The sequence below is a fragment of the Simochromis diagramma genome, unplaced genomic scaffold (genome assembly GCF_900408965.1).
Source record: "Simochromis diagramma unplaced genomic scaffold, fSimDia1.1 OVJJ01000557.1, whole genome shotgun sequence".
NCBI classification, from domain to species: Eukaryota; Metazoa; Chordata; class Actinopteri; order Cichliformes; family Cichlidae; genus Simochromis; species Simochromis diagramma.
Window position 1 is genome coordinate 637,535 of NW_024387156.1, and position 21,138 is coordinate 658,672.

At 41.6% G+C, this 21,138-nt stretch overlaps 1 protein-coding gene and 1 non-coding gene across 3 annotated transcripts; both read right to left on the minus strand.

The window, feature by feature from the left end:
- Nucleotides 1-632: 632 nt before the first annotated feature.
- On the minus strand, nucleotides 633-18,488 carry pthlha (parathyroid hormone-like hormone a). 2 transcript variants are annotated; one of them, XM_040048295.1, is made up of 4 exons: nucleotides 18,158-18,488; nucleotides 6,025-6,136; nucleotides 1,519-2,055; nucleotides 633-1,285 (listed from the first exon to the last, which is right to left on the minus strand). In XM_040048295.1, the coding sequence occupies exons 2-3, from the start codon at nucleotides 6,129-6,131 to the stop codon at nucleotides 1,542-1,544; spliced, it is 621 nt and encodes a 206-aa protein (XP_039904229.1). In that variant the 5' UTR covers nucleotides 6,132-6,136; nucleotides 18,158-18,488; the 3' UTR covers nucleotides 633-1,285; nucleotides 1,519-1,541. The 2 variants fall into 2 exon arrangements, with proteins under 2 accessions (XP_039904229.1, XP_039904228.1); XM_040048294.1 differs by lacking the exon at nucleotides 18,158-18,488 and adding an exon at nucleotides 6,230-6,790.
- On the minus strand, nucleotides 8,380-8,452 carry trnat-ugu. The gene has a single exon. It is a non-coding gene; the product is annotated as a tRNA-Thr (tRNA).
- Nucleotides 18,489-21,138: the final 2,650 nt, after the last annotated feature.

Genomic DNA, 21,138 nt, shown 5'->3' on the forward strand with positions numbered 1-21,138 from the left:
CAAGCACAGAGATGAGTCCACTGTCAGCGACCATAAGAAGATCATTTGCAACCGTCAATAAAGCTGTTTCTGTGCTGTAATGAGCTCTGAAACCTGACTGAAACTCTTCAAATAAGCCATTCTTCTGCAGATGATCTGTTAGCTGTTCAACAACTGTCCACATGGCACAAGCAGTAGTCTGACATAAGACCCTAATCCCAAAACCTCAGTGGGTCTGCCTCGGCAAGCAGGGATCAGGGAATGATGCTAACTGTATTACATAGCTATATTGTCATTGTCTATGGCTACTCATTAAGAAAAGGTTTGTAAGGCACATTGGGGAGCGATGTGAACTATTGGTCATATATGCTCATCAACCACTTGTTAGGTACAGAAAAACTGAACTAAACTGAGGTGTATAATTAAAATGAAGTATTCCAAGTTGAACAATACTATTTACAGTATAGACAAGATATTACAGGTAAAAAACAGTCCATGAGCCATAAGGACGAGTTTTAAAGTTTAATCCACCACAGGTAGGAATGATTTTTCCTCCACGGCCACAATGAACCACTTATTAGATAGAGCTGTTCAGTGTGGGTGTCGAGAAAAATGATAAGTGTTAGCAATAATGAAACAAAGACACGAGAGGCTGAGAGAAAGATACTGTCAAATGTTTAATCCATTCAGTACAGGCTGTTTATCTCAGTGCAAGTGCCAAAAACAACAATATGAAGCCGTGTTTGGTTTATGTACACATGTGATGTTTGGCCGTGAGAAGCAGAGCGGTTCGAAGACAACAAACTGAAAACAATCGAACAAACAGCAGCAGAGAAACAAAAATAAACTGGACCCTTGGACAGACCGACTGAAAGGTAACACAGAGAGACAACCGTCGTTTTTCTTCATTTCAATCACCCACAAACACAAGTCAATGAGCAAAATTAATGGTATATATATTTATATTTATATATCTAAAGTGCATTATGGTACAAAAATATAGAAGGTCAGCAGCACCTCGATACATTTACAAAATAAATACACCATTCAGACAAAATAAATTAATGCAAAAAACTGAACATAATTGGAATTTAAAAAAGGGAAAAGCAAGGATTCACAAAGAGTAAAATCTGTCGCCCTGCGGAGCGTCAATAAGGTTTATTTTCTTATCATATTCTGCTATCTACTCTGCTATATTTAGAATATTTACACATAATAAATATTTTCCAATTTCTTTCCAAACAATCACAGTTACAGAGTCTGTAATGTGAGCATTTAGGAGTCCACTCCAACCGTCCGAAGGTTTCTGCAACACAGAGACGGAGAAAAACAGGTGAATCAGGGTGAATTACAGAGCTCTAACTGTCCGCCCTATTTTTCAGACATCATCATCTCAGCTCCACAACACTGACACAGCACAGAGTCAGTGCACTGCTGCACTCTGCAGTATCTGCGGCTGTAACGCGGCACATGCATGTTCTGAAAACTCTCTAATCATGTGATCATGTTCTGAAAACCAGGTCAGCTGTTTGGACTCACCTTCGTCAGAGACTGACGGCGTTTTAATGCAGCGCCCTCTGGAGGCCGAGCAGAGACCTCCACTCCAGGTGGAGTCCGCTACCCAGTTCATCCTCCAGCCTCCACCCCAAAGAGCGTGCCCTCCTCTTCCTCTTTTCCCCTTCCCTCCTCTTCCCAGCCCTCGATTTCTTCTTCTTTTTGCCCGACACTTTATTCACGCCGTCTTTGTATGTCTGGGACTTGTTGGTCTCCTGTGGCAGGTTGGTGCCCTCCTCCTCCTCCAGCCGGAAGCTGATGGGGAGGTTCTTGGTTCCTCCGGGGGGTTTGGAGTGCAGGGTGCTGCCGGTGGTGCTGAGGTTGATTCCCAGGCCGCCCCCCGGCATCCCGACTCCGGCGTCGCTGCTGCTCCCGCCTCCCCCTGTGGTCCGCATGGGGAGGTCACGGATCTCTGCCGTGTGGACTTCGTCCAAAAGCGCCTTCAGGAGTAAAACACGCTCATGTTCCATCATCATCCGGCCTTTGTCGTGCATCAGCTGAGCGTGACTCACCGAGCGTTTCCTGAACAGAAGAAAGAAAGAAGATTTGTTTACATGAAGCTTTTCATCGTTCTAAAAGATTTTCAATTAAACAAAAACAACAACGCCCTTTTAAATGTTTCAGAGCTCATCTCTGCAGCTTTCTCCTTAAATAAAAACACCCTGTGACTCTGGCTGGAATCAAAAGTGTTACCATCTACACCACAGGAAGCACTTCAAACTGAACCGTGCAAAATAAAATAATATTTTTATTGTTGAAAAATTTGGTCTAATATTTGTTTTTACAGGCTTATTGACGAAGCTAAACACATGTGCATTATTCTGGGTTGCTCCCTGTTGTCCACATACTTTTGGCATTTTAGTGTTGACCTGACTGACCAGCAGAGGGCAGCACAGGCAAACAGTTTGAAATGGAGCAGCTGGAGAAACTGTATCCTTCTTCTCCTTTATAAATTCGACGGCATTTCTTGAACACAGGTTTCGCTGCTGTCTTTCCTCTCCAGTTGTTTTTGGACAGCGCTGTTGCATCCATGCAGAGAAATGACCTGATTCATCAAACCACAGCCGTGCCGTTGCTTTCCAAGCCTTCTAAAAGTGATACAGAAGATCCCCGCCCTGCGAGGAGGTCCAGGAGGGTTTTCTCTCCTTTTAGATGAACATGAGCGCAGCCAACGCTTTCACTCTTCATCAGCTTGGATGTTAACCGGCACATTCGTGGCACTCAGACCCTTGAGGGATTACAAAAACTGCTGCCACAAACACTTTGTGCCAATTAAATGTGGTGGAGGAAAAAGAAAAAAAAGCTGCTGTGATTCTGAAAAGAAGCTGCACATTCCTCCACACTGAAAAAGTGAGTCATAATAAATCTATCGACTCTGATTTTAGCTGAAAACCCATCAGAGGAGTTCAGTCCTCAAGTCAGCAATAACACCATGAGAGTTACGATCGTTTAGTGTCAACTGCAGCAGCGCCACAGTTAAAACTCCACAGTTTGAAGAACGAAGGCCTAAAAAATGAAGCTGGAGTTCCTCTGACGTCCAGCAGAGGCTCCAGCAGTGAGTTTACAGCCTGACACGGTGTATCTGTGGATAATTTCCTCCTTCATAACACCTGTACCAGGGAGCACATATTTAAAACTTACCCATTTAACTCAACTTTCATCTTAAAGCATCTTAAGCTTAAAATTTGATCCATCTTATTTTTTTAACAAGCAGTTTCATGCTGGTTTAATCAAACCACCAACATGCTGAATCCAAGCAGAGCCTACACAATTTCACCTCCACAACATTAGTTAAGTTTCTCTCCTAAAGTTCATCCACTTTTTTCAAGACAAATCACAGTGATGGCGGGCTGCTGTGACGCAACACGGGGTAACAGCTGATTTAGGTTTAGAAGTTGACTGACACCATCGTCAGGATTTATGCTTTCCATGGTGCGTAAGGGTAGATGGACCTGTTTCCTCAGCTGATCATCATACCACTCGAAGACACACACACACACACACACACACACACACACACACACACACACACACACACACACACACACATATATTCATACAGCACTTTTATCTATGACTCTTGCTTTCTCTTGTTTTGCCCCTCAGGTTTTTGACCTCACATCCACTGCAGCATCTCCTGTGAGCTCCATGCAGGGCTATGCTGACATATGTGAGTCCTTATACTGAGGCTATGATAATTACTCTTCATACTGATGCACTCACTTGTATTCTCTCACTGATTCAAAAACTCTGGCAAAAAATCTGTTACAGCAACGTAGAGTTAGAGTTACACGGTGACGCAGGTTAGGTTACCTGCGGTCTCAGTTCGAGGATGGATCCCCTGTTACAGCACAGAGGTATAATCTCAAAAATGCTGAAACTTGTTAAGTTTTACAAATCAAAGATCTACAAAGCTGTGAGGGATTCAGGCTTCGCCGCAATGTTGCTTTACTGCGAGTCTCTGAGACTAACAGAGCAGCGGACACAGGTCGAAGGCTGCACACTGCTGAGCGCCAACGCCGCCCAGACACTTCAGGTGTGTGAGCACACAAACAGCTTCAGCAGGAGATACCGGAGGTTCCCGTGATGCCCTCCTCCACCCCCTGCTTCATACAGCAAACTGAGTAAGTGAAGCCTGATGACTGAGCTGCCGCTTCTCATTCAGCTTTTCCTGCTGAATAATAAAAATATCCAGAGCAGAACACACAGGCGGCCTCAACAGCAGCTTGTGTTTATATGCATACAGATATTTCCTGTAAATCGCCGCCTTTGAAAGCCGATCTGGTTCTGTTTTACCTTTAATAACAGTCACATCAAACGCTCCACAGAGAGGAGGAGGAGCGGGAAAACAGGCCGGGACATCCTGCAGTGGCAGCGTTCCAGCGCCCCCCGTCCTCAGCCTGCCGGCTCTTAATTGTTTCTCTCTGTGGGAGACGAGTGAAAGACGAGTGTTTCCTAAAGGCAGCGGCGAGTGGTTAGAGATGATTCACGGCCCTGATGGCTGACAGTACCGGGCGGCTCTGATTCTGATGAATGGCCCCTTTTAAAAGAAATTTGCAACTTTTTTTTGTCCGGCAAATAAAACACTAGAATTATTCCTGCATTAGCCCAAAAACAACCACACCACAAGACACCCAGAAAAAAAATGAAGAATACCACAAAATCCTGAAAGTCATTGTTATTATTATTATTATTATCATTATTTTTATTATTATGATTGTTATTGGCTCCAGATTTAAAGGGACTTTTTTTAATCACTCGCTGCAGATTTTAACTAAAACTTTCACCACTAGGGGGCAGCGCTAGCTGAGACATGTGCTCCCTTTTTAGTCGCGCTCTGGCTTCACCAATAGTTTTTGCTTTTACTTGGTGACCAATTTAACAGTTAAAGTTTAAATTTAATCACGGCGCCATCTCCTGATTCAAAACAGTATTACAAGAAAGAAAAGCTCCGGTTTGACTTTGTTAATATCTCTAAAATCAACAAATGCTTTGGACATAAAGTCAGTGTAGTCGAGAGGTCATTATGTTGACCCGGTGATGTAAAAACAAAATAGTATTAAGTTTTAAAGATTTGAAATACCTTTAAACAAATTAATGTGCAATCATTCATTTGTTAACGTGTAACTCCTTAACAGAAAAAATGAGACATATCTTTCATAAAACTGCTTCATGAATACCAAAAGTTCACGTTTGACAGCCTGAGAAGCACAAATTAAACATGAAAAACCATGAAAATTTATATTTTTTTGTCTGTGAAGGTTCTCAGTCATCCAGGTCATCGTAGTCAAAGGAGCTTGCAAAGAAAAGCGTCTGGACTTATTTTTTTAATATTAAAGAAAACATACTGAACTACAATTGAGTCTACGGAAAACAGGGTCAGAGGTCAATAGCTCGCACCGCTGGCTGATTTTTGATCCCTTCACTGCGCTCTTGTTTTTCTTTCCACCCAGGTAGCGTGAACCCCGTCCCCCCAAAAATCCCATTAGGTACATATCACACACGGCAAGGGAAACGTCTGGAGCCCGTTAAGGAAAACCCGGAGCTCTGAATCACTCCGCTCTCCTCCTCCTCCTTCAGCGTCGGCTCAGAGCATCCTCCCAACGCTTACATCCAAAAACCATCTCAGCGATATGATCTTTCCAAAGTGGAAAAAAAGCTCCTGAAGTGTGTTTAAAATTCTGACCGAGCAGCGTGAAGGAGCATTTATTCTGCTTGGCATCAAACAGCTGAGCAGGTTTGGTTTGGTCCCAAGCCGAGCCGAACATCAGCATTATTCATCCAACTCACTTCCAAACGCTCTGAGAGGACAGCGAGGGAGGTCGGAGGGGTTTATCGCACCGAGATGGTCTCTGCTCTGGGTAAACATACAGGTGGGCGAAGGCTAACTAAACACAAACGAGCACATTTTCCAGCCTGCAGCTCACCCACCGTGATGAGGCGAGCTGCTGGACACACATGAAAAGACTCAAAAATGAAATCCAGACTTACATTCTGCTGCTCAGGGCATCAATCGGCCGTCCAAAGTGCGGCACCGGAGAGCAGAGCAAGAAGACAGCAAAGCACCACTGCTGCAGGACCGTCCTGGAGAAGAACATTATTTCTGCAAAGAGAAGAAACAAGAAAGTCATCTCTCTCATTTCACCAAACAGTAGTTTAACCCAAACACGAGAAGAAAAGTTCACAGGAAACTTACGTTCCCACAGCAGCACAGAAACAGAAAAAAACAGAAAACGAGTCCTTTCTCAAACTGTCTCAGGAGAAAATCCAGGTGATGACACCTTTAGGGGGGAAAAGCAATCCCGACAAGCCAAAACTCATCCAGCAGCTCCTCTTTGGTTTGTTCCCAGTTTAAAGCCTCCTCATAGAGTGAGCAGGGAGGTCATCCAGCTGCAGCTCCAGCGGTTAAAGGTGAGCCCGACTGCAGTGCTGCAGGTCGCTCTGATGGGAGCATTTGTTGCATGCTGCCTGAGAGCTGCTGCAGGTCAGAGACGGGAAAGGGGAGGACTTGTTAACAGAGAGGAGGGCCTCCTCACGCCTCCTTCAGGGAGGGGAGCAGAGGAGGAAACATGGCAGGAAGGTGGCGCTCAAGCAGCAACAAAAGCAAGAACCACAGCTGGATCTACGGAGGTCAGTTAGTGCCAACAGCACAGAGTCTGATGCCACAGACGGCAGCACATACTTACTAAAGTCAGTCATTCCTGCAGCTGCATGTCAGCCTTTCACACTGTCACTGCACAGTTATCAAGGTCTAAATCATCACAACAAGGATATTGTTGTGATGTAAAAAACATGAATGACATTTAAACACATTTTTAAAGCAACTTTTTATAACTTCAGACACTAGTGTATATATTCTGTGTCTAATATAAGCTAATGTGTTGCACTCTGAGAAAATAAGCATCACACCTTTTGGATTTTAGTGGAAAATCAGCCCACACCCTACTCTGCATCATTTAATCACTAAATGATTAATTTTTTTAATTAAATAATAAAAAAAATCATGTCAATCCCTCACAAAGCTCTTAATATCACCCGGTTTTCTGTATGACATCATAGCAGGAATATCTTTGTTAGGCCATGAGAGGCACATGAGCCCACCACATGTTCTTCAAACCCTCCACATGTGAGGGGCAGCCAGTCAGAAAAACTGAAAGCAGAACATGTATTTTTTTTTTATTTCTTTTCTTCAGTGCTGATCACAGCTCGACTGTAATTCGTTTTTAAATCTCAATATTCAGTTCAGTAAAACCAAAGGTGAAGTCTGTGATATCAGGCGATGGCAGCGTCGCTGCGCCTAAACTTGGTGATGGTTTATGAGTGATCCACTCTGACAGCGGGTGTCAGCAGCGACCGTGAGCCATCACTGGCCTTTAGACTCGAGGAGTTAGGTGGTTTGTCTCAGGTACGATGCCTCTGAGGACAAAATCGAAGGAGGGTGATGAGGTCTGGCAGGTTCAGCCCTTACCTGTCAGTGCAGCGAGGACGTGCACAGAAAACAAATCACGTGTATGAACACACTGCAGATCAGGACATTTTGAAACTATGAAGAAAGTCGAGCGGTCCATTATTGTTTCATATTGTCGTGAGTGAGACGCTATAGAGTCTCCGTTAACAAGTATGCAAAACTGTACTTTCATCTATCTTAATTTGCAAATGGGATGTAATTAAATTATATACATTTTGATAACATTTCACTGTAAAGTTCATTAACTTTTAATTCTAATATTTCATGGGCTGACTTGTTCTTAAGAGTAGAAAAGGGAAGTTTAACAATCTTAAAGTTACGTGAAATAAAGATAAAAATCCTGGAAAAGTTCAGATTCATCTGTATCTAGTGTAGCTCTGCATTAGCTCCATACGCCGTGCAGGAGGAGAGCTTACAAAAGAGCGATGACAGTCTTGGTGGTCTGAGGCTGTTTGATCCTCACACATGAGGAATGTTTCCAGCTGAGTCGTATTTAACGTGATTAGATCAGATTAGATCAGATTCCTGTAATCAGGTGTAGAGATCAACGTGTGGGGAAGGAGCTGCTGACAGAAATGATTCAGTTTAATTACAACAGATCAGATTTATAAGTCGGGAGAAACCTAACATGCAAATATGAGACTTACACTCTGGAAACAATACACTTCTGTATTTTAAAGCCTACTGAAGCAGCTGGTTTCCATCATGATGTTAAAAAAAAATACTCATAGTAACTCCATGGATAGACTGTATGTGAAAGATGGACATAGCCACCTAGCAGTTTCTAGACTCCATTTCGAAGCGTCACCAAGGTTAACAATAAAGGAGCCACAGAGGATTTCTACCCAGGAAACAGTGTGTACACTTTCCATAATGCTAGGCTACAGTGAGATTTGAACTCACGACCCCTGGTTTACAAGACCAGTGCTCTAACCCCTGAGCTATGCAGCCTGGTATGCAAGGTGAAGCTCCACCCACCACACCTGGCCAGCACTCAGGTGAGAGGCCTTCTAAGATTTTCGGACATGCACAAGAGCTAAAGCAACACAAGAGTGAAGTTTAAACTGATGTTTCAAAATACATGTCCCACATATGAGATTATTATTATTAACAACTTAAGTTAGTTGAATTAGAGTTTTTCTTTTTTTTTATGATTTTTAGACATTATGACCTCATTAAGCTAGTCTGAGAATTGGCTACACTGCCACTCAAGCTCTAACAACAACCTTTAAGACAAGCCATTAAAACTGTTAATATTTGTGACATATTAGCAATTTCTTTGTTTTTTTAGACATGGTAGGTTTTTATTTTTCAAATCTGATGAGCCAAAATGAAGTAATGAATTTTGAATTCTATTGAAGGTTTGGCAGAGGAGTTACAGCTAAAACACGCGGCACGTCATCCTGAAAGCAGAAGAAATTTTTTATAGTTTGTGGATTGAACGGCATATTTGTTTAAAACAGCTTTGAGTAACGATGTCTTGCAAAAGCACCGGATTTACATGTTTTATTTAATTTTGTCTGAGAAATGTGCATAACACACCTGATGTAAGCTGAATTTATACTTTTAACTGCTGCTTTTTAAAAAAAAAATCATTTAATCTATGAAATACATTAACAGTGCAGTTTTGCAGTGAAACACATAAATGTTCTGATCGCTGAGAAAACTAACAGACCTGTTTTACTCAGTATGTAAACATTAGATGATCAGAATACAAATCTATACATCAACCTTCTGGCTTCAAGTGGAGCCCCCAAGTTTCCTAAGTTAACCCCCACATATGTGAGAGCAAACAAGAGTAAGTCAGACAAACACGGCGGGCAGCAGCGCCATCGCCCTACCCCGCTCTGACTGACACTCGTTGAAATATCAGCAATGTGTTCCAGCTGTCGCTTCCCACAATTAAGACCAGATCTCACAGAAAAACGCAGCCCAGCGCACATTCAGCGGGTCTTATCTCTGCGGCGGGGAAATCACTGGTGGGAAAAAATGTTTACTCAAGCATGTGGCATCGACTTTTCGCATGTTTGAAGCTGAGATTTATGTGCAATTGTACAAGTTTTTTTAACCCAGTGCCATGGAAACGCTAGGTTCGAAGCATGATTAGAAACAATAGACAGGAGATTGATGTTACTGACGTTTCAGCCAACTGACGTCTGAGTGCACACAAACATTTCTTGGCTTTCTCTTCAGGAATGTTAGCACCGATTCCCAAACAGGAGTTCCACTTAGATATAATTACAGTTTATAAATTATCCTTCATTGTAGCATGAATCCACCAACAGCATCAAAACCACATGATCTACACTACTGTGCAAAAGTCTTAAGCCACCCCTCATTTCTTTTTATTTCTTTGAGCCAGACTTTGTGTATTTCATTTTTTTTTTTTTTAATTTTCTTTAGCATTACTTCCCCAGGCTTTCACAGTTCTTCTTTGGACTCTGGCTGCTTTTCGACTCATTTCAAGTCCAGTCCTTGTACTGACCATTTTCAGAGGAATTATTTTTTTTGTTGTTGTTGTTAAGCCCATTAACTCTGACCTATGGCTAATTAAAGCATAAAAAGACTCCTAACTAAAGGGATAAACCAGTGTTGTGTCTACATAGCACAGACAACTAAGCAAAGAACAGATTTAAAATTATATCTTGAGGCTCGTTGTTACTAGCATCAGAAAAACACAGTGTTTCTTCCCATTTCTTTAGCTGAATCTGTGAAAAATGCCAACGATAACACAGTTTGACATAAAATTGTTTTTTTTTTCATAAACAAGGGGATTCCCAAAGAGCTGTTAGCTAAAAACCTAGCATATCTCAGCATGGTGTGAAGTGTCAGTTAAAAAAGGGAGGAAACTGGACAAGTGAAGGACAAAAAAAAGAATGTGAGGCCTAAAAGACTTTCTACAGCAGATGACCAATATCTGAAAGTCATGTCAATAAGAAAGAGGAAAACATCCAGATAAGATCTCAGAGATGCATTTGGACCATCAGCTGATCAATCCATGTGTGAGAGGTATAATAGTGAGTTCTCTAAAGTCGACATCCAAACTGCATGAAGCCACTGTGATAAAACACAAGGGTTTCTAAGCTTCATTTTCACATCTCAATGTTAGCATTTTAGCCTCCACTAGATTGTTTTTTGGAGACAGAAGCGTCCATGCTGACCTGTTTACAGATGGCCTAATACTTGACAGTGTTCAGGCTCTCTGCACAACAAACACCTCACTGAGCATGTGCCAGAAAAGTAAATGGATGCTGGTTTCTGTAACTCCTGATGTTTGTCCTGCACTCCTTCTTCCTCCTTCTCTCTTAGATGTTTCTTCTCTTGTCCAGCCAAACAGATATGAATAAATAAAGCTAAAACATCCTAGCTGGACCCTCCTTGAGTTACATGCAGACTCTGTCTTGGCTGGCTGTCTGTATTTAAAGAGCTGGACCTGGGTTTATGTTGGGACAGCTTTAATCAGTGTACCAGCTAACCTGAGCCTTCTTTAGCTCCTCTAAGCGTAAAGAGCAGCATGAAAGGTGAAGATTAGCCCACCATGCGCTCTGAAAATGTTTAGCTAACATTACTGACAGCCTCCTGGAGTTTCAGAAGAGCTGCGCTCCTCCTTCATGCACATATAGATATTTATCAGGGCTTCCCTGCAGCACGGACTCTGAGTCTAAGGCAACTGGTGCAGTTGAGTCAGGCTGTGTTTTCAATTTACCCAATTATCTCAAACATTTTGGCTTGGCGACTGTGGTCTATTGATGCGTCCTTGATTTTTACCCAGAAATAGCAGCTTCACTGTAAAGGTCACTGTATGAACATGAGAAGCACACAATGAACACATTATTTGTTAAACCTGCAGGCTGCCAACATGAGCCCTGGACGCGGTGATGCAACAGAGCTTTCTGCTGCGCTTTTCATTCATTAGTGATCATAAACAGAATCCATTGTTCCCTCCCCAGTCACTGCTCGCAGTATAAAACAAGTCAACATTTGATGGTGAATGATTAATGCCAGAGGGAATCAGGGGAGTCGTTTTCCCCACAGTTTGTCTGCAAATTAGTCGAGTTCCTTCCAGTTTATGAGCTCCTCTGGTTGGAGCTGATTCAGGAACACGAAGTCCAGCAGATCGTCTTTACACCAGAGGACAAACAGAGGAATGCCATAGGTCTGTGGCGGGAACATGTCCATGTCCCTCCTCCTCCTCCAGAGGCTGGAAAGAAAGCTCTCATGTGCTTTTGGCCTGTGAAAGCCACTTTACCTGCATGTAAACAGGTACAAGAAAGAAAAAGTATTTTCCTGGCAGCAAGCAGCCTGTGGGGTCTGAGCCAGGAAAGCTGTTTTACATTCACAGAAAATTGCTGGGTTTTGGCAGAGCACCACATACACAAAACAAATGTCCGCTTTTAATCTGTGCGACGGCGCCCCGCCTCCCCTGCCTCTCTGCTTTTGAAAACAATTCTACACACAAAGCCATGTACTGTTGGCGTGCACCCCCATCCACGGCCCTGACTCCCTCCTGAGAGCCCCTGCATCTCCTATAAGTCGTCACAACATGGTCAGGTGAGGGGTGTCTAAGGAGATGCTCAAAAGAAAACCTGCCACAACACTGAGGAAACATTTGGACTCTGCTAGAGTATGGTTCACAGCTCAAAGTAATCCTTCTTTATCTCACACCAGGCCTTGGTGCAGCCCAGTGGCTCTCCTGACTCTTTAAAACAACTTCCTTCCACCCAAACTCTGATAAGCACGCAGTGAATTTCCAATCGAGCTGGTCATGAGGTCGGGGTGGGGAGTAGAAAACTCTGGGAATCTGTCTGCAGCAGCTCTCATAGTCAAGGAATTACTGTTTGTGGTTGGACCACGGTGGTGGAGCATGTGTTCCTGTGGTGGGCGTGGGTTGTATAAAGTGAATGAGAGTAAAACAAGAGGGTGGGAGGCTGAGAGTTTCTGTCCATCCAAATACAAACTGTACATTCCTGAATTCCTCAGGTCAAACATGTCACCGCTGAGCGAGGACAGGGCCGCGAGGAGGAGGAGGTAAGCCAGAGGTCAAAATGAGAGCGAGGGGAAGGCCACCCCTGAGCGAGGGAGAGGTAGCGACTACTCCTGGTCTCTTCATCATCGCTCACTCATCTTCATCCATCACCCTTCCCCGCGGCCTCCATTCCTCACAGCGAAAACTCCTTTGTGATTTAGGGCGAGTCTTACAGCTACCATCGCGCAAGTGCCATCACGTCTGTTCAGAGTGTGAGGCCAACTCTTGTTCACAGGAGTGTTCATGCCTCACTTCAAGGTGGAATAATCACAAACGCACACTCATTCCAGTCAGCTGCACGACATTACACAGCGGCACAAAAATAACTCAATCAAACTTATTCATATGTTATTAATGCACAACACCAGCTGTAATGTTACACCACCCACCAGTAACCAGGACTGGAACCCAGAGACACCTGTCAACACCGCCCGCCAGTGATGTCAGACATAAGAAGAAAAGCTCCATAAAATTTTACTATTTTACTATTCATTATCTATGATATTTTTTACATTTACTATTTTATTATTACAAACAACACATGCACAGTAATGACTTGGTATGAAGACTGTTTCGTAGTAAGCTAATAAATAACCTGGTGACGTAAAAAAGAAAGAAGGCTGCTGCAACTAGCACTGTTAGAGCTAGCCACTCTCCACAAACTGATAGCAACACTTAAATCACAAGAACAAGTGCAACAGACTCAAATTAGCAACACACTCTTTTACTACTTTAAACTACATAGATATGTTTGACTATTTCCATTCAACAGATTGTCTCAAGCTAATGTTATCATTAGCGTTACTATGTTGCTATTATATTTGGATGATATGCGCTTGTAGAAAAACAATCTAGAAAATTAGGAGCAATAAAATCATTTTTAACTTACAAAGAAGAATATACAGGTAGTTGTGTAACCACACTGGGTAAATCTGCCCCCTTGTGTTGAAGGTTGAAATTTTCCTCATGTTTTTTTTTTTTTTACATAAAGTACCCCTACAGAGTGATTTTAATCAGATTGAAATGATGGTAGAATATTTATTCTATATCATCTACATTTTAAATTTTTTTGAATAAACCTTGTGAAAAAATGCAATTGCTTCTTTTTCAGTTATTTTTCCTGCATGCTGGATGTCCGTGGGGTTGCTGCTGTTCGTTAGCTCTTTAACTGGGCACGAGTAGCCTCCACAGTTGGTTTTAATAATCCCCTAGACTGCCACTTTCTTTCTCGTTATGTAACAGCTGGATCCTGAAATATTCTAAAGACATTAAGTGAAGTTTTGTTTACATTCTTGCATAGTGTATATTTTTATAATGACTTCTCTGCACTAATGTAAAGTTTATGCAGGATAGTTTCATATGTGTCGGGACTGATAAGTTCTTATAGTTTTTACAGAGTTGTGCTGTTTTATAAAAATACATGGCATGGGTGTAGTCTGTGTGGTTCTGTGAATGATAGAAAGGCTTGAACAAAGTCTGCAGTGGTAATGTTGTAGGCAAAGAGAGCAGTGTTCCTCAGTTGGCTTTATTAATCGAAGCCAACTGCCTGTTTTCACTGATGTGTCATCTAAACTCCCACCAGGAGCCAGCAACTTAAAAAAAACGATATCATACGTCAGCACAAGTAACTGAAGAGGAAGAGCAACGCTCAGCAGAAGTCATTCCTGCAGTTCTCTGGCATTAACTCTCAGCAGGATGAATGTTACAGCAGCATAGAGCTCCGAACACCAGCATCATGGAGAGACCAGGGGAAGGCGCCTGCTGTCTGCCTCTCAGGCTCTTAGGGTGAATTTTGCAGATGTCCCCACATGGGTGTGCATAATCTGCTGGTGTGTCACTCTTGGATCCCACCAAGGCAATCAAGTCCCTAAACTCAATTAGATCTGATTATGGTTAGTGCTGCACTGCCAGCAAACTGGATTAGAATATGGAGAGGACAGAAAGTGGTTTTGAGCAGTTTTGACTTGCTAAACAGTCTTTATGGGTTTAGGCTTGTGATTAGATTAGCATTTAAAGGGAGACACTGAAGGTATTTGACTCTCTAAAGCAGTCTTTAGTACCAAACTGTGCTGTCTGTGAATATGTCTATGATAACAGGACCACCTGCTTGTATTTAGTTTGGATTACAGGAAGGATGAATCACTATCGGCAATTCTCAGACATTAGGATCCAGCAGCGAACGAGCTAACCCCACAAAACAGAAAACAGGCTAACTGTAAAATTTTGGTGAGAAAACAAAAAAACAACAACCCAAAAAACCTCAAGAATTCATTAAAACAAACTCATTAGTGATGCAGTGTGGTGATCGATCATGAGCACCACAGAGACATGAGATAATAACCTCACTAAAAACCACAAAGAGCATAAAGAATGGACACAGCTTCTAGGTCAGAAACGTAAAGCCTGTGCAGAAATGCCTTTAACCTGCTTTCTATTCTACCAGATGGTGAACGCTGTGGTTGCTGTTACACCCCTCTGAAACCCCTATTCTTTTTGCAGTGGCTGTGCAAGAGTCTGCAGGTGTTGCCTGGGCTGAATTGACCATTGAGGTGTCTGATACAGACTTTGGAGAGACACACCAGTTTTTGTCTTCATGCTCTTTGCAATACAAACTATTTTAGCAAATGTAAAATAAAACCTATGCTTCTTGAAACTTTGATGTCAGTACTTATGTTTATATTGCGGCATGTTTATATCATAACATAAGATGGGGGCTCATCCAGGATATTTTGGACTCTATTTTGGATATTTTTGAAAAGATTTAAAAAATTGTTTTTTTTTAGTGGGTGAGTGATGGTTACAGTGTTCACTGTGATTGAGCAAACTCTCATTAGTCGATATGTTTCAGGCATCAAAGCACTTGTTTGTTGTTTTCCTTTATTGTTTAAGTTTATCATGTTTGGGGGTTTTCCTGGGGTATACTTCAGAGTTTGGTAGACTACATCTCTGGTCTGCTGCCTGCTCTCAAGTTTTTGTTTAAAGTTTCCTTGAGCCTGGTACTTCACTGAGGAGTAGGTAGGTAAAGTTTTTTGTTGATGGTGTATTTGGGAGTTGCTCAAAGTAAACCAGTGGCACTGAACTCTGCAGGAAATAGAGATCAGGTTGAGACCACGCATTATTTATGGTCCTATGGCTGAAGCAGGTGGGCCTTATGTTGAATTAGCATATAGTATGTAGTTGTAGCCATGTCTATAGATCTAGTACACCAGTGTTGATGGATGCTAAATAATGAGGTGATTGCTTTGTGCTATTACCTTTAGTGCTGTGGATAATCTAGCTACTTTTGTTGGATCACTTGTGAGTGCTGTTGGCCAGGTAATGGAAATAACACTTTGTGGTGCTGAGCCACTCTTGTTGAGATTATTGTGTAGAAATGGCTTTTGTAGTAGTTTTGTAGTAGTGGCTCCATTTGTAATTGGTTGCTAGTATGCTCCCCAATTGGTTGGGGCAGATGATTGTTGGGGTTTTCTCTGTTATATTATTGTCTATCTGTCTTAAACTATAAAGCTTGTTAACCACACCTGGTGAGGCATGGATAAAGACATAGCTCAGGCTGACTTTGGAGAGGCACACTAGTTTTTCTCTTTATGGTCTTTGCGGTACCAACTATTTTAACAGTAGTAAAATATAACCTGTTTTTTTTTTCTAAACTTTTGAGTCAGTCTCCACGTTTATGTTGGTCATAACACTGCAAAAAGACTTCTGGTCCTGTCAAAGTACAGTATATAAGGAAAAGAGCTCTGACTTAGAACCTTACTAAGCTTAAGGACTGTCACTCAGTTTGGATCATACTGAACAAAATATAAAATCTATTTTATAGATCTTGGTCATACCGATTTTCAAAATGGAGGATGCTCATTGGCTAATGACAAATTGTTAGCCAATGAATGGTCTGTTTTACAAACAGACCAACCCATCTCATCACATCCACATTTTTGTAATCAAGGTGGATGGCACAACGCTCAGATTTCAAAACTCCGCTTCAGAAATTAAATGATGAGGTTATTTTTTTTACTTTTCTTCTGTCCTTGACCTAAGTATGAAAATAATGTTAAACCAAATAATTTAAAAGAAGACTCTTCACTTTTCATTTGAAATACCACGCTGAAAAACACCAAAACACAAAACATGCACATAGGCAATTCAAACTTTTCATCATTGGTAAAAGAGATCTTATAGAAACAGAAATATGCAGTCATAATATAAAAGTTTCTCCTGTGTGCTATGGTTACTGGTTGGTGGGAAGTCTGAAAATGTTAATAAGTAAGAAAATAAACTCCAAGTTTCTCAGAAGTGGAATAATATATCTTTGACTCATGTGCCAGTCACCTTTAGTTGCAAACCAGGTTTTCCCTGGAATTCACATACAGTGGAGTGTTGTGCAGTAAAACATAAATAATCTGACAGGAAAAGCATAACATGAGAATCGGATAGGAGTCATTCTTCGGAGAAAAGCTAAAAAAAATGTTCTTTTTTTCTGATTCACAGGATGAGAAAGGACACGAGTCTCTGTGGGACTGTGACGGAGCACAGTAGAAAAAAAATCCCTTCAGTCTTTCCTTTAGTGGTGGATCATTTTAAATCCTCGTTGTATTTAACAGCTATTTTCTAGTTTATGATGGTGACAGCATTTCTTCTCAATGAACACAAAAACCCTGCATTATCTTTCTGCCATGTTTTGTAAAATCAGATATTGCTTTATTATGAGCTATGATTTCTGACAGATGTTCATACACAAAATGACCACTACCTCTTCCTCACACAGACCACATTTATACTTCATATATAGTTGGTAGTTACTAGCTGTCTAGTCTATTCAGACTGGTAGCTGTTATGAAGCACACATGCTCCATTGTCCCTACTATGCTCAGTGTCACATTTTTGTACTTAGAAAAATAAATTAAAAAAAGCTACATGGATGTAATAAAGTCACCAATAAACACAATAACCATGCTAATATTTAAGTGTTTCAAATTTCTGTGCAAGTACGGTACAGTCTTTTGTCCTTTAAACGGCACCTCAGCATGCCAACACACTCAAAACTTTGTCCAAACAGGTTCTCTCAGTTCTTAAAGACCCAATCTTGACCCTATCAGACCGGCTCAGGGGCAATAATCAGTGTTATTGGTTCTGGGTCAGATTTTAATTGTTTTTTATTACGCTTTGTTCTCTTTGGACCAGGATAATTTGCCATCAGAGCCATCTCTTTCAAATAAATGTAACATCCACCTGGTCATTTGTCTAGATTTACAGGTAGGAGCAGGATTACATTTAGTTTTAGTCACATGTTTAAAAATGGATGGATCTGTGAATAAATATGAAGATGTTAGCTTATAATACATTTCTAAATAAGTGTCATAAATACATTTTTGCATTATATTATTTTCTATTAAAACCTATTCTATAGTTCTATACAAAGATTTGGACATTAACGTAACTTCAACTCTAACCCTGTTCTCAATTTGCTGTTCAGAAATGTGGTGGATAAGACAGAATTTTCTTTCTATGAAGGACTACTCTGCAGACAGAAGCACAAACCCAACATCTTGGTTACTTTACTCTGTTCAAAGTCGTCTCCGTCCTCCTGTGCACATATGACAACAATTAATTGTTTTGCATTTTGTACTCACCAGTTTTAGAGTTCCTGTCTTCTTCTGATTCTTCTGATTATGAATCCAATGAGGAGTTGTAAAGAAAATCAAAATTTCCTCACTCCTCTTGTCATTAGAGGTGTTCCTCTGAAGAGAGAGGAAGGTTTGTCGGCGTCTGCCGGAGTGTTTCTGCTCCTGAAGGTTTGCAAAGCCTTATAAATAAGGTTAAGCCCTCCTGTTGACATCATATGCCGGTCACTGCCATCATCACCGCCTCATGGTAGCAGCAGAAGCCATAAGGCTGCATATATAATTAGATGGATGAACTTACTCACTCGATCTGCTCTGCACTCCTCCCACATCCCTTCATTTTAAAAGAGGAAACACAAGACACCACAACTTCACTTCAATTCAGAGTCAGATCTAATGACACATGTGAGTGCTCCTTGTTGTGTTTGGTTCCCGGCCAGTGAATTTGGTTTCTTCTACCAGTTGTGGTTGTTTTACTCTTGCTTTGTTAAAAATTTCAGTGTTTTTTACTTTTCTGCACGTCACTGAGGCGTGCCAATAAAATAAAATATTATTCTTTCACCTTCTTAACCTTTACTTAGGCAGATTAATATGATAATTTAAAAGCCAGTCATGAAAACAGAATTGAGACAAACCAGCCGAGGTGGGTGTTGTGTCTGTTTTTGTCTCGGTTTTAATTCTACTCTATTAAATAACGACCCCCTGCTGCAGACTTTTGTTTGCCTGTCCGGAGGCGGGAGGGAAAAAAGAGAAAAGAGAAAGAGCTCCAAAACATGGTAGTAGTGGTTTTGTCCGTCACGCCTTCCACTGCTTGCGTAGCATCCCTCCTAATCTCCAACACGAAAGCAAAGCGCTCGGGTTTCCAGCCATGCCATCTGGTCTGAGGTTCTCTATGTTTAGCAGAGGGCCGTGGTTTGAGGTTGTGAACGTCAGGTCAAACACTCCATCGCAAGTCGAAGCCAGACGTTGCCTGCCTGCCATTTCCAGTGTGCCAGGACTGGCTGCCGGAGACGCCAAACAGTATTTACTGTACACGGCTACCTTCTGTTCCCCACAGAAATGCAGCAAAAGTCAATTTGTGTCTCTGCCGGGAAAGTCTTCATAGCGCAACCATGTAAGCCTTTACAAGGAATATGGAAGTGTTAGAAATAATTTTGTTTTAAAAATAAAGTTTCTTTTTAACATTAATTGTAATGTATGCTCATTGTAGAGTTGATACACTCCTCATTAGAAGGATACAAGCACGTGTGAAGGGTTAACTAAGAGCGATAGACAGTAGTGATGTGCTGAAGGTAAATTACTATGCGCTTACGCAATACAGTTTCAGACAGGACAGGTTGCTTGGCCTTGGGTGTATGATAACAGGGTGCTCTAGCCAACAAGAAATAGAGACTTTGTTGTGTCAGTTAAAGCTGACATCAGTGTGGAAATAAAACATCCTTGGTAACAACTGTAAGGTAGGGAGGAGTTTTCTCACACAGGACAAGATCCCTGATCTCTGTCAAAGACTGTTACCATGCAGAAGGACCCCGAGGAGAACAAATCAGGGAGCGTTGAATCTAAACCATCAATAGCCAATCACAAATATTTCCTGTTTCCATATGTCTAATATATATGTTAAATTATCAGCGCCCCCCTGCAACCCTGGAAAGGATAAGCGGAAGCGAATGGATGGATGGATTGATTATCAGTTGTACTTCACTTCTCTGTGTGCAGACTGCCTGACGTCCACAGCCTGAAGTCCACGGCTATGCAAGCTGAATCTTTAACTGCTTGATAATAAAATAATGTGAACTGCTAGATTGTTTCCTGAACTTCTCTCAGCAAAAAAGAAATACACAAATGTTCCCTAGTAATAAATATGCACCGTTTACTCCAGATTTTATATTAAACATCGCTGACGATGGGAAATCAGACATGTGGGGCTACCTGCTGTGGCGACCCCTTCTGAGAAAGCAGAAGAGGTCTAAGCTAAGCAGTTTTAAATAGGTAAGGTTACTGTAAGTAAAAATGACAAAATCAAGAATTAGGGACTTGATTTGATGCGTATGTAAGTCTTTTCTGTTTTTAACTAATATTTACTTTTATTGATTTTTAAGGCCCTTTCTGTGGCACTTTTTAGACTGTAGTATTTTTACTCTTTATCATGCTGCTATAACACAAACCTTGTGGGATCAGTATCTAACAGATAGAAGTCCAATTTTGACTAATAACCACTGGAATGAGTATCTCAGACACAACAACAGTTATAAACTGAACAGTACACTATGGTCAAGGCGAGCGAAAAATTCTTACAATGCTACTAATGAAGGCGTAACAGGAGGTAAGCCTCTCACACTGAGCTGTAAGCATGCAAATGCAAATAGACGACCACACTTGGATGAATTATTAGATTTTGAGATGTGTGTCATTTATTATTTTACTATAGAATAAGAATTTAGTTCTTCTATTGGCTGTATTTATCGGTCATATAATTTTTTACACAGTTAGAAAGCAAAGCTTCCCAGTCTCTTCCTCACAGTTGGCTTGTACAGTCTCGGTCGTTGTGTCCTTGGGCAAGACACTTCACCCGTTGCCTACTGGTGGTGGTCAGAGGGCCTGGTGGCGCCAGTGTCCGGCAGCCTCGCCTCTGTCAGTGCGCCCCAGAGTGGCTGTGGCTACAATGTAGCTTGCTATCATCAGTGTGTGAATGTGTGTGTGAATGGGTGGATGACTGGATATGTAAAGCGCTTTGGGGTCCTTAGGGACTAGTAAAGTGCTATATAAATACAGGCCATTTACCATTTACCACAGTGACCAGTAACAGTTTTTTGATTTACAACCCTAACCCCCTAACCCTAACCCTGTGCTGATACATAAGCAGATACCTGAGGTCAAGGTATCAATACTGTACAGAAAAAATTGGATAAGAGTGCCACTGGTACCTTTGAGGTTTTTGTACCTGAGTGGTTGAGCAAATAAAGTATTTTCTGAGTGCAGACGGTGCTGGG